This window comes from Dendropsophus ebraccatus, chromosome 8, assembly GCF_027789765.1.
Source record: "Dendropsophus ebraccatus isolate aDenEbr1 chromosome 8, aDenEbr1.pat, whole genome shotgun sequence".
Lineage (NCBI taxonomy): Eukaryota > Metazoa > Chordata > Amphibia > Anura > Hylidae > Dendropsophus > Dendropsophus ebraccatus.
This window is the reverse complement of record NC_091461.1, coordinates 97,453,809-97,467,128: the sequence shown is the minus strand read 5'-3', so window position 1 is coordinate 97,467,128 and position 13,320 is coordinate 97,453,809. Positions and strand designations below refer to the sequence as shown.

The 13,320-nt window shown below is 42.4% G+C and overlaps 1 protein-coding gene across 3 annotated transcripts in view; it reads left to right on the top strand.

Moving 5' to 3' along the window:
- CACNA1E (calcium voltage-gated channel subunit alpha1 E) overlaps positions 1-13,320 on the top strand; it is a 548,978-nt gene that overhangs the window by 122,228 nt on the left and 413,430 nt on the right. For all 3 annotated transcript variants that reach the window (XM_069981148.1, XM_069981149.1, XM_069981152.1), the window contains exon 2: positions 4,479-4,959. In XM_069981148.1, coding sequence (XP_069837249.1) covers positions 4,493-4,959 — 467 coding nt within the window. In that variant the 5' untranslated portion in view covers positions 4,479-4,492. The remainder of the gene's footprint in view (positions 1-4,478; positions 4,960-13,320) is intronic.

Here is a 13,320-nt window from a genome sequence, read left to right as displayed (position 1 = left end):
TATCTCACTGAGAATTATTTAGATACATTAGAGCTAATTGTTAGTAATGGCTCTGTGCAGGTTTTCTCTAGAATATTTTCACTCCTGCACAACAACAGAGATCTTGGAACTACTAAGGGTTTGAAACACAAAGAACGTCATGCATTTATGCCATTTATTACTTGTTCCCCCTTAAAGCACTTTTCCAAAAACAGAACTTTAGCCATTTGGCCAAGAGGTTGGTTATTTTTATGACATACAAAACCATGATGATGATAACTTACAGCTCCTGGGACTGTTAGTCTTTGTCACTGCACTGCATAATATGAAGCTCTGCCCCTCCTGATTTGCCCTCTGATGCGTCTGGAGATTCTGTCCATATCATGGCATCCTATGATGGGGCATGTGACCAAAGCATCACTCAGCCTCCTCCATAGGAATGGAGTCCTTTTTAATATGTAACATGTTACAAGCTTAATCTTGTGCCCCTTCCTTTCTGTGGTGAGTCTGTCCATAAGATGGCCGACATGGAGGAGCATGTTACTATGCCCCGCCCCCCAGTGTCCACCACTGAGCCTGTATATGCCTATGGTGGACACTGGGAGTGGGGCATGGTCGCATCCTCCTGTATGTCGGCCATCTTATGGACAGACTCACCACAGAGCAGGACAGCACAGCCTGGAGGAGGGGAGTCTGATTTTAGCTCTATGAGGTGCACAGGGAGCTGCTGTCAGTAAGTATAGTAATACACTTAATAATACTGTACACTGAGTTATTTTACTATAAAGTGGCCAACCCCTTTAATTAATTTATTAAAGGGGTACTCATAAACATAACTTGTTGTTGCCCAATTCATTACAACAAATCACTAGTTATTATCTATTCAGTCTCCTTCCTCCAGTTCTGAGCTGCTGCTTTCTGCTGAAGACACAAAAAACTGTGAATGAACTTTTCTTTCCATCTCCCCCTTCCTTGCTAGGCGGCTGATGTAAACAAGTCTCTATCTGCAACTTTGTAGCAACTTTTTAATGCCAGAAGGTATAATCACAGAGCGTTCATCAGCAACTTGACCTCAGATTAACCCTACCAGAATTACAGAGAAGATACGAAGTTGCAGATATAGCCTGCAAGGTACTTGTTTACATCAGCAGTCTCAGAAGTAAGGGGGAGGAGGGGGAGATGGATAGAAAAGCTTACACACTGTTTTCAGCAGAAAGCAGCAGCTCAGAGCTGGGGGAAGGAAACTGAATAAATAATAACATGTATAGAATGAATTATTAGTCTCACCATGGGCAGCAACATATGAAAAGTTATGTTAGCAAGTTGACGATCGGACCGTGCCTGCTAACGGCTGGTCCCACATCCCATGTCCCCAGTACATGATAACAGATGTCCATGAACCAGCACAGTATATATTGCATATACCAAAGTCCCTAAGAAACCCCCTCTCCCACTTATTGCTCACAGTACCCATAGATTAAAAAACGCGTCAAATGTAACCATCTGTAAATGCCTTCAGGCCACTTCCATCGCCTCCTAATAACGTCCTAATACATTACATTGGACAAAGGGAAACAATATTTCCTCGTTTCATGTCTTCGGTGACAGTAATGAGGGCTCTTCCCCGACAACTTCAGTGACGCTTCTTTCCCGTTAAAACAAATTACTTGTATGTAATTGGGGGCATTGTCATCTCCTCTTTTACATGTATAATAAACCAACAAAAACTCGAATAATTCAAATTTCCCTGCTCAGTCTCCGCATACAAGAAAGAGCCGGCGGTCTTTGTTTTCTAACAAGTTTGACTTTGATAAATGGCTCAATTTGTTTATATTTGGCGATTTACTTTTACTTTTTGTACAGTTTTGTTCCAAGACATTTGCATTAATTGGCTTCAGGTGTTACCATGGTGATCCGTCCACTGGATCTGCCATTTAATTTCCCATGGAAGTCAATTTCTTGGAAATGTTAATAGGATCTCCATAAATTTGATATGCACGCATACTAAAGTGGTAGTAAATTAGTTCTCATTGGTAAAAAGAAGCAACGTAGAAATTCGTCTTGACAGGGCCAAGGAAATTTTTTATCCGTGAGTCAAATGTATAACGCTAACTAGTACCAGGAAAAACTTTTACAGCCAAAATTCTGTGTAATTTCCTAATATGTCTCCATTGTGGATGAAGCTCCATTTTCGTCATAGAGGGCTTAAAGGGGTATTCCACTTAAAAATTACTTTTGATATGTTGCTGTCCATGGTGAGACTAACAATTCAACCAGGCTTCTGCTTTCTGCTGAAAACACAAAAATCTGTAAGTGAGCTACAAAGAATCTACAAAGTTGCAGATAAAGCCTACCAAGGACTTGTTTACATTAGCTGTCTCAGAAGGGAGGGGGGAGGAGGGGGAGACAGAGAGAAAGGCTTACACACAGATTTTTGTGTTTTCAGCAGAAAGCAGAAGATGAGAACTGGAGGAATGAGCCTAAATAAGTAACATAACAAGTATGGAATGAATTATTAGTTTCACCATGGGCAGCAACATATCAAAAGTTATGTTTGAGTGAATTACCCCTTTGAGTTATATACTGTTGACACTGTTAGGTAGCTGGTAGGCCAAGGAGACAAGTGGTACCTTTCATATGTCGATCTGTGCTTCCAGAACATAGAAAAAATCTTTTATTTTCCTGTGCAAAGTATCAAAGATGTGTTCCCAAGCAAGCTCCTATAATGCTGCAATCTGGAGCCTTCTCGCTCCCTTTCCACCGCTTTGCAATTCCGCACTGCTACCTTTCTGACAGTGCCCAAGCTCTGCTGATCTGCACTTCCTGCTTCACATCACACATAGAAAAAACCCACTCAGCCCACTCATTGGCTGAGATGAGTCATCATTGTGTGAAGTGAGAGAGGAAGTGCTGATTGGTAAGGACTAGGAACTGTTGTAATAGAAGTGGTGGGGATTAGGCAGGTGAGTATCCATTTTTTTTTTTTTTAATTAAGGGCCAGTTCAAACAGAGTAAAACTGTCGGAATTCCGCAGCAAAGCTCTCCCTCCCATAGACTGTCTGTATCACAAAAAGGCTGGCGGGAACTCTCCGCCGTGGAATTCCACCAGAATTAGGCTGGGTTCACACTACGTATATTTCAGCCAGCATTGTGGTCCTCATATTGCAACCAAAACCAGGAGTGGATTAAAAACACAGAAAGGATCTGTCCACACAATGTTGAAATTAAGTGGATGGCCGCCATATAACAATAAATAACTGCCATTATTTCAATATAACGGCCGTTGTTTTAAAATAACAGCAAATATTTGCCATTAAATGGCAGCCATCCACTCAATTTCAACATTGTATGAACAGAGCTTTTCTGTGTTTTCAATCCACTCCTGGTTTTGGTTGCAATATGAGGACCACAATACTGACTGAAATATACGTAGTGTGAACCCAGCCTAACTCTGCGTCAACTGGCCCTAAAGTGTACCTGACGTCCTTGCGGCTGCTGGATCTGCGGTGGATTCCATTTGGCACCTGGAAGTTCAGGTACCCACAGCTACAAACATACAGTGACACTGGTGTTGATTGAAATTCACTGCTGATCTGGCAGTGGCCGTAATAACAGGTAAACTTACCTTTCTTACCTTCATCCTCAATGCGGTTTCTGTGCTATTAGCAGTTTAATCCTGTTGCTACTTAGATGTTTTGGTGCAGTGGGGATGGGACTACCGGTAGACCCGCCCCTAGTGCACCAAAACGCATAATTATCATGAGGAATAAACTGCTAATATCGTGGGAATGGTGAAGATTCCCCTCCACACATTTTGCACACTAGGTTCATGATGAATCCTTACAGAAACGAATGTCAACCAATCACTGTCAACCGTGGTTAGCCTGCTCAGGCAGTGATTGGCTGAGCAACAGTTCCCAGTCGTTTTTTGTCTGGATCAGGTAGACAAGTAGACATCAGCGTTGACCTGGTAACAATCAGAATGGTAAAAATCTTTATTTTATGTAGTAACCCAGTCTACTGCTTTTAAAAAAGTTACCCACTGGAAAAAACCTTTAAGACTAATATGACTATTCACTGTGTTCTGCGTTGTCACCAAGAATGCTTATATATAAAGTATTGTGCTGCATATTATCCATGACCCGTCTACCTGTCACGTGAAACGCACAAGCCTTCTAGTCCTGGAACATATTAATGGGAAATCTACGCTTTGCTTCCAAACAGCCTTCACCTCTCGTCTAATTCAACCAGTCGATGATAGAACTCATTTTTTTTGGAAGCAATGCCCTATTGTGCCGGAGTACAATAATATAATTGTTAACCCTGTGCGCCTCCTACGTGATATTTTCTTCTCTCCACATAAACATAGCGTACATGTTGTTTCAGGAACAGTTTGTGTCATTGCGATTGTTACGGTTAAGGGGTTAAAGATGAGTATGAATAATCTTTCTCGATGTTGTTGAACATTATTGTAACTTCCATCTCTGTGTCTCCTACAGAGCGATGTGTTCGGATGGTATTAAAGATGCTCGGATTAAACTCCTGCTCAACCAGTGCTCACACGCTCACCGAGCCTGACCACTCCAGCACGCTAGGAATAGCCACCTTGGATGCCGACACTCAAAGGTACGTCCTGGCCCTGCCAGAGGTAGAGACTTGGCGAAAGCATCGGTTGGGTTTAACCCAAGCTACTCACTCTTGCAACCTTTTGGAACCTGACACTATTTCGGAGACTTTGGTGTCACGCACAGCAAGTTACGATGCCTTGTACGATCTTCGGGCGCAGGAGGCGGAGACTAACTTTCCCTTTGAAGGGCACAGCATGTTCGAGGTGGCCACTGGAGGGGACTCTGACTTTCCATTGAGCCCTCATGTAATAAAGAGGAGAAGAGGAGGCCTGATAGAGCAGAAGGATATCATAAAAGCCCACGAGGCACATAAGATGCAAAGTACACCCCAAGCACGAAGGAAAGAGTGGGAGTAAGTAGTCTTGTGTTTGTGACATGGAATTGGAAGTTTCCAGTTCTTCCTTAGAAATTCATAGGAATGTAATTGGTTGTGTTGTGTTTTTTCCCGTATATCTTCATTTGGCTCAGTGCATACAGTATCATGGATTGTCTCGACTCATACCCTTGAAATTCGGATTTTCACTTTGTATGCGACTGATTGTGATGTTGTTTTAGATATACTGTAGGTTTAGCCACATTCAATAGGGCTCATCCACATTCTGGCCACCTGTTGTATTTTGTTTGATAAAGTTATATCAAGTTTTTTCAACCCTTGGCTTGCAACACCGTCTGTTGAAAATGACATGTCATGTAGATAGCCCTGTGAATTCCCATATAAAGCAATGGAACATAGTTTTGGAGCAGTAAGTATATGGATCTTGGAGCAGAATACATGCAGATTACACTATAAAATCCATTACATGTGGTTGAATTGCTAGCTTACAGAGTTACCATACAACTAGAGATGAGCAGAATCATTGTTCAGCATTTGAATACCGGGTCTCAAGAACTTTAATGCAGCCTTAGGGAGTCTGTAAAAACCTGGATACAGCCATAGATGTCCTATGGCTGTATCCATGTTTTCCAGGCAGCCATAGGGGTGCATCTATCCTCCCTAGGCAGCGGGATTCAAATACTAAGAAGTCAAGGTTCATGTGAACACAAACTTACTGTAAGTTTGCTCATCTCTTTTAGTAACCCTAATAGCCTTGTATTACACTCATAGGGGGGATTGTATCAAGACTCCGGTCTAACATAAATCCTCAACCCCTTAATTGACTTGATGGATGTAAGTTTTAAAGTGTTCCTGTTGATCGGTTCTCACCACTCACTGCAATCTCCACAAGAGCTGCTCTCTAGTAATTTACAGTCTTGGCCATTTCACATGGAGTAAAACTGGTGGAATCCCGTGGTATCCCGCCAGGCTCAGTGTCATACTAGCAGTCTATGGGAGGCTCGCGCCTTCTCTCTCTGCACAGAAGAATTGACATGTCAATTCTGCCTAGCAGAGAGGCGCGGACAGAGGAGGCATGAGCCCTCCCATAGACCCTCAGTATGACACGGAGGCTGGCGGAATTCGGCCAGTTTTACTCCGTGTGAACTGGCCCTTAAGCCTATCTCCTGCAGTGAGATGGAAATGACAGTGATCCGGACAGCGTCATGCTTTCCTGAGCGCTTTTTCAAGCTGTATCTTTAATGATCGATGAAGTTCTGAACACCCAGATCCCAATGGATGAAAACTTTTGACATGTCTCTAGTGACAGTGTCCATTGAATGTGTTGAAGTAAAGGAGTTTCTTTTAAGTTGCTCTGGTATACTTACCTGTGGGACCTTGTGGGACCTGGAGTATTGTGCACTATGTCTGAGCTTGTTACATTAAATCCCATACATAGCTCCTAGACCGCAGACAATAGTTAGCAAGTTGCAAAACTTTCCTTTTACAGGTAACAGTTTATCACATGCCTGATGAATAGTCTACTACAGAATATCCATAACCTGCTTGGAGTGCCTTAGGGCCTATACACAGTGGAACAAAGCCTGAAAAGCCTCCATCCACTGCTGTGCTTGGAGTATAGAGACAATCTGCACTAGTAGTAATGTCTTTATACATACAGCTCTTGACTTTTTCATGTCAGATCTATAGAGACAGGGATAAGGAGGTACAGGGAAGGGCTCATGCCTCGAGCTCAGTGACTGCACACAATAACCATCATCAGTGATCTCTATTTTAGGATCAGTCAGTAAAAAGATGAGAAATGTTCTTAATGAATTAAAGGTTTCAAGTTATACCATAAACTCTGATTCCCTTTCCTAAGGCTCATTACACTGTATACTAAACCATATGTGGACTAAAATATTCTAGCAGCTTTCCATATGAACAGTCTATAAAGCCAAGAAAGTGTTATATCCACTAAACAAGAGACCCTGCTGCTGTCTCTCACCCTGTCAGCTGATAAAGGCTTTAAAAACATCCTTTTATTTCTAAGGCAATAGAATCTAGTCTGCAGTCACCACCAAGAATAAGCCATTTTATGAATACATTAAAACTGGATGTAAAAGAAGAAAAAGAAAAAAAAAAAAACAATACAAGAAAAAAAAAACCTATGAAAATATTTTTAATGATTTGTATTGCCACCTTCTGGCCATCGGCGGGAATGCAACATTTTTTTTCTTAAACTTCTCTCCAGTAATAAATTTTTATTCCATTTTAACCAGTTCAGGACCAGGCCATTTCCCCTTTTCATGACGAGACTTTTTTTTTTCCCCATCACATTGGATTTTAAAAGCTGTCAAAGTTTTTTTTTCTTGTTTAGATATGTTATACGGATCTATTAAAATATAACAATATTGTTCCCGTGCAGTGGACAGTGTAAACGAAAAGAGGAAAAAACACCAGGATTTTTTTTATTACATGAGAAAAAAATATAATAAAATGCAACCCAAAAATTCTATTTACACCACTATGGTACCAATAAAAACTATTGATCATGGTGAAAAAAAATTGCCCCCAGAAGTTGAAAAAATAAAGACATTGTGAGTATGACTCTTAGAAGACGGGGAGGAGAGCACTGCTTCAGTCTGACCTAGACATCCGTGCATCAATGGCCTTAGGTCATGAAGGGGTTAAGAAGACCAGTGCCTTATATAATGGTTTTCAAGTATCTCTTAAAGAGGAAACAAGGGAACATCATCACCCAAACATCTGGACAGCCTCCGAATTATCAATGCGACATATGCCATGGAAGTTCTTCAGGTTTGCTATTCTGGGAAACAGCAAAAAACAACAATCACTGAGCTCAAGGAGATCAGCAAAAAAAAAAAAAAAAATCAATGGAGTCTGTTCATACATTACCCCCTAAAAATCTGAATTTTAAAAAAAATGGTCCGTGAAGCCTTAATCATGAGTCTCAAAAGATGGGAATAGCCTGATACCCCTCCTGGGAAGGAAGCCTGTTGCTAAAGGGTGCATCCTAGTTAGGAGATCACAAACCACCATGATACGTAGCCGCTAAAGTCCCACAAGTTAACCAGAATCCTACTCCACACTGATGAGGGGCAAACACCCCAAAACAGCTTGTCTGTGGATGGATGCCTGGCAGGGCCGGGACAAGGAATTTTGGTGCCCTAGGCAGAGAAGGCAAATGGCACCCCCCCATATGTATATATATCCCCTGTTTGCTTCCCCCAGTAGTATATAGACCCCCTGTTTGCTTCCCCAGTTGTATATATATCCCCTGTGTGCTTCCCCTAGTTGTATATATATCCCCTGTGTGCTGCCCCCAGTTGCATATATTTTTATGTATATATATTTATGCATATACACACAGACACACATTTATGCATATACACACACACACACATTTATGTACAGTATATACACTTATGTATACACACACACACACGCTCTTATGTATATATACACACACACACACTCTTATGAATACACACACTCTTATGTATACACACACTCACACTCTCACACATGTAAACACACAGACACAAAACAGCTACCTCTGAGTGACACACACACTCTCACACGTGTACACACACACACACACACACACACACACAGACACAAAACAGCTACCTCTTAGTGTGACACACACACTCTTATGTATACACACACTCTTATGAATACACACACACTCTTATGAATACACACGCACACTCTTATGTATACACACACACTCTCACACACACACTCTTATGTACACATACACACAGACACAAAACAGCTACCTCTCAGTGTGACACACACACACACTCTTATGTATACACACACACCTATGTATACACACACTCTTATGTATACACACACACTTATGTATACACACACACTCTTATGAATACACACGCACACTCTTATGTATACACACACACTCTCACACACACACACTCTTATGTACACATACACACAGACACAAAACAGCTACCTTTCAGTGTGACACACACACACACACACACACACACACTCTTATGTATACACACACACTTATGTATACACACACACACACTCTTATGTATACACACACACACACACTTATATATACACACACACACACACACACACACACACACTCTTGTTGTCGCTGTACACATACACAGGCACAAAACAGCTACCTCTCAGCTAGGTTGCTTGCACTTTCTCTCCTCTCCGTCCTGGGACTGTCATGGAGGGGTCTGCTGCTGTTGATGATAATGATGCAGCCAGACACTTCCTGGTCATCATGTGCTGTGTCTGCAGGCTGCCGTTCTTCACCTCCTCCTCCTCTCTGGCCCGACAGCTGAGCAGCTCCCAGAGCCTGGAGGATGTGTAATGCTGCACATTCCCCCATGCTGGCCTCCTGCACCAGGTCAGACGCCTCCTGGCAAAGGGAGCTCAGCCAGAGCAGTGTCTTCAGCCGGAGGCCGCCCCTCCCCCGACCCTGTGGAGCAGCAGCAGAAGACTCACAGACCTGTGTATCTCCCGGCAGGGGGCTGATGTAATCAGCTTCTGTAAGCTGCTTCCGGGTTCGGCCTGGTGGCGCCCCCTGCTGTTTGGCGCCCTAGGCCATCGCCTACCCCTGCCTACTCTTTGTCCCGGCCCTGATGCCTGGCTTTGGTAATCCCTTGTCATGTCACAATACTTGCAACTGAGTTAGACTTTGACATAAAAGGGGCCATCCTGTTTTTTTATGCGTGTGCCCTAATACTCACAACTGAGTAGGACTTAAAGAGTTACTGTCATTATAACTTTCTAAATCAACAGTAGATGATATATAAAGCAAGTTTGCAACATACATTGATTATTTGTTGTTGTTATCATGCTGTAAAACAAAGCTGAACTTACCAGAAATCCAGGTCCAGTCTGCGGAAGGCAAATTTTTTGACTTGCAAAAACAGACTAAACACAGGAATTCAAGCCAATACAGAGCGTCACGGCTCAGTGTGTCCATCACTCACATCACACCTTCTCTCTGTGAGCACTCAGATGGCCTGGGATACACAGCACTGGGATACACAGCACTGGGATACACAGCACTGGGATACACAGTTTTCTGACTGTTTCCTGTTTTTGAACAAAAAAAAAGTGTAAGAAAACAGGAAGTGCCGTGTTTTCAATGATAACAAAAAAAAAAAAACCCTCATGACTGAGGCTCCATGCCCCCTCCCCCCCCCCTTTTTTTTTTTACTGCATTCATCTGGCCTTCAGTGTAACAACTGTATGTTCCCAGTGGCTCATTCATAGAAAAATTATATGTCCATATTCCTTATCCATAAACACTCCTCCAACTCAGGGCCGGCTCCAGGTTTTTGCAGGGCCTTGAGCGACAGAGCCACAGCGGGCCCCCCATCCATCCACTATGCATCTATCATCTACACACTATCCACAATCAACTGAGACACCACTAACATAAACAAACACATTTTTGACACAGACACTGACTGACTGATTTACAGACACTGACTGACTGACACAGACACTGATTGACACTGACACACAGCACTTACAGCTCAGTCTTCTGCCTCTTCCTCTCTGTCAGTCTGCTCTCCACATTGTAAGGTCGAGGACCTTCCGGTCATGTGATCAGGTCCTTCACCGTTTCTCTCTCTGTGCAGGTCCTGCTCCCTATCCTGTGTCTTCTGATGTTCAGCGCTCACCCTGCAATACAGTGAGTGGATTGAACATTAGAACACCATGACCCTCTCCCTCTTTGGGCCCCTAGAGGCGATGTGGGCCCCGCTCCTTGCCCAGGTAAGCCCTGTGCTGACGCCCGCCCTGCTCCAACTTCACACATATACAGTAAGGGAGGGAAGCTGGTAGGATATTGTAGACATATTTTACATCCACTTTGACAGCTTTGAAAGGTGTCTAGGAAAGACACAGATATAGCATGCTTCATACTGCAGTCCAGTAACATTTCAGACACCTCCATGATAGTAGTCACTTCATTATAAAAAAAAAAGAGACAGTACACAGTACCTCTTCCATTACACTGTCACCTGATTGGCTGTGATATTACGGCTACAAATAAGAAATAGTAATACGCAGATGCCTATGAACAGAAGCCGGGGAATGTGTTATTGAGTGTCAAGCTTGCAGGCATACAGCCCAGAGAGATGCCAAGGTTGACACAATGAAAGACTGTGGAATCGTAGAGTTTGCAATCTACACAGACCATGTGAGCAATCTCCAGCTCTATCCGCCGTTGCGAACTGTACGTTCCATATTATGTAATATTCCCATGCGGTAGCTATGAAATTAATGTCCTATTAGATTTTCAAACCTTTCATACAGGACACAACGTCTCAGGCTGATTTTACAGCATTCATCACCCCTTTGAGGGACAGCGAGTGTTTGCGGAGAGTGAACGCTTGCCAAAATGCCATGGAAGCGTTCCAGCGTCCTAACACTCCGTATGATATTTCTGAGTGAGCTGTTCAGACCTTCTGGGCAGCCTGACAGAGTTTGCATTTCCAATGCCGTGGAAACAATGAATTACATTAGCATGTGTGACTGCAGGCCTTGTTTTAACAAGTAGGAGAAGAAGAAACGACGTTACTTGCCAGATGAAGATTTAAGTTATTTTTGCTTATCGTTTCTCTTTCTCTCCCTTTTCTATTTTGTTGCGCTGTCAGGCGGCAATAATGAAATGTTCGGAGGCAGGATAAGGTTATGTACCCAGGCAATGGCCTTCTGTGGGCAGTCTAGGCCAAAGGATGTTCAGGGAGTTGTCATGTGTCTCTTATACATTGGGTATAATGTACTTTATTCTGGGCTGAATAATAGCATAGCACTGACAAGTCTATACTACAGTGGTGCTTGAAAGTTAGTGAACCTTTCAAGATTGCATAGATTTCTGCATATATAAACTAATAAATAATAACAATCAAAAATAGTAGATGGCAGCGCAAGATTGGTAAGGAGATAAAGGGTAAGTACAAGCTTGTTTTTACATCCCCCCCCCCCCCATTTGCTCATAACGTAATGTAACACAATTTGTTGAAAAGGCCAAAAAAAAAAAAAAAAAAAAGTTCAACTTCACAGAAGTTCATTAGTAGATTATGAAGACAATACATAAGGTCACAGATCAGCCTCCCCCTCCCTGTTAAATGTCCTCTTCAAAGGTCTTAGAGTATGCTCAGTAATCTTTAAAGGGGTAGTGTGGTGCTACACATTTATTCACTAAATAACACACATTGCAAAGTTATACAACTTTGTAATGTGTGTTATTTAAGTGAATGGCCCCCTTCCCCGTGTTCTGCTCACCCCTAGAAGTGTGGTGCATTATACTCACCAAATTACTGTGGACCCCGGCTGCCATCTTGGGACAATGACGTAATCTTCAGGAGGCCGGCCAGACCGCTCCAGGCCTCCCTCATGCCAGCCCCCCTCAAGCATGTCATTAGCTGCTCAGCCGCGATTGGCTGAGCATAGTTATGCTCAATGCCGCCCTCTTTAAAAGAGGTAGTCTGGTGATTTTTTTTTTTTTCCAAATCAACTGGTGTCAGAAGGTTACAGTATATAGATTTATAATTTACCTCTATTGAAAAGACACAGTGCTCTCTGCTGCCATCTCTGTCCATGTCAGGAACTTCCCAGAGCAGTAGAGGTTTTCTATGGACATTTGCTACAGCTTTGAACAGTTCTTGACATGGACATAGGTGGCAGCAGAGAGCAATGTATCAGACTGGAAAGAATACACCACTTCCTGCAGGACATCCAGCAGCTGATAAGTCCTGGAAGACTTGAGATTTTTAAATAAAAGTAATTTACAGATCTGTCTAACTTTCTTCCACCAGTTGATTTTTTTGGAGAACCCCTTTAACTATTCATATGTTTACAAAAAGAGCACCTAAAGAGTGGCCATCCCCTTTAACAGTCTAATGATATACATGAATGTTATGTCGGTGTTATCAGGTTAAAACAGGACTCAAAACGCGCCTGTTCATTTTGGCATTTGATTCCTTTTCTCTCCATAGGATATCATAACAAGTTAATTGGTTAACTCCTGGAATTGTTTGCTGTATTTGTTGCTGTTGCATCTACAATACAATATAATATGAAGCTCACATCTGAATAACTTACTTCCATATAGAAGAATAGCTGGGTATTGAAGTCACTTGTACAAATAACACTCAATTACCACTTTCTTCTCGATGTAACAAAGTAAAAGCTCAGGTGGAATTTAATTACAAACCAGCAGTAGTTCATAAAACCATTAGAAATTGTTCCATTTCATTCCTCGAAGAGCTGATATAATGTGCAGCCGGGGAGGTGAGAGGACAAGACATACAGATTTACAGGGTTTCCACTGAACTGTCTTTTTGATGGGCTTAATAATTAAAATCT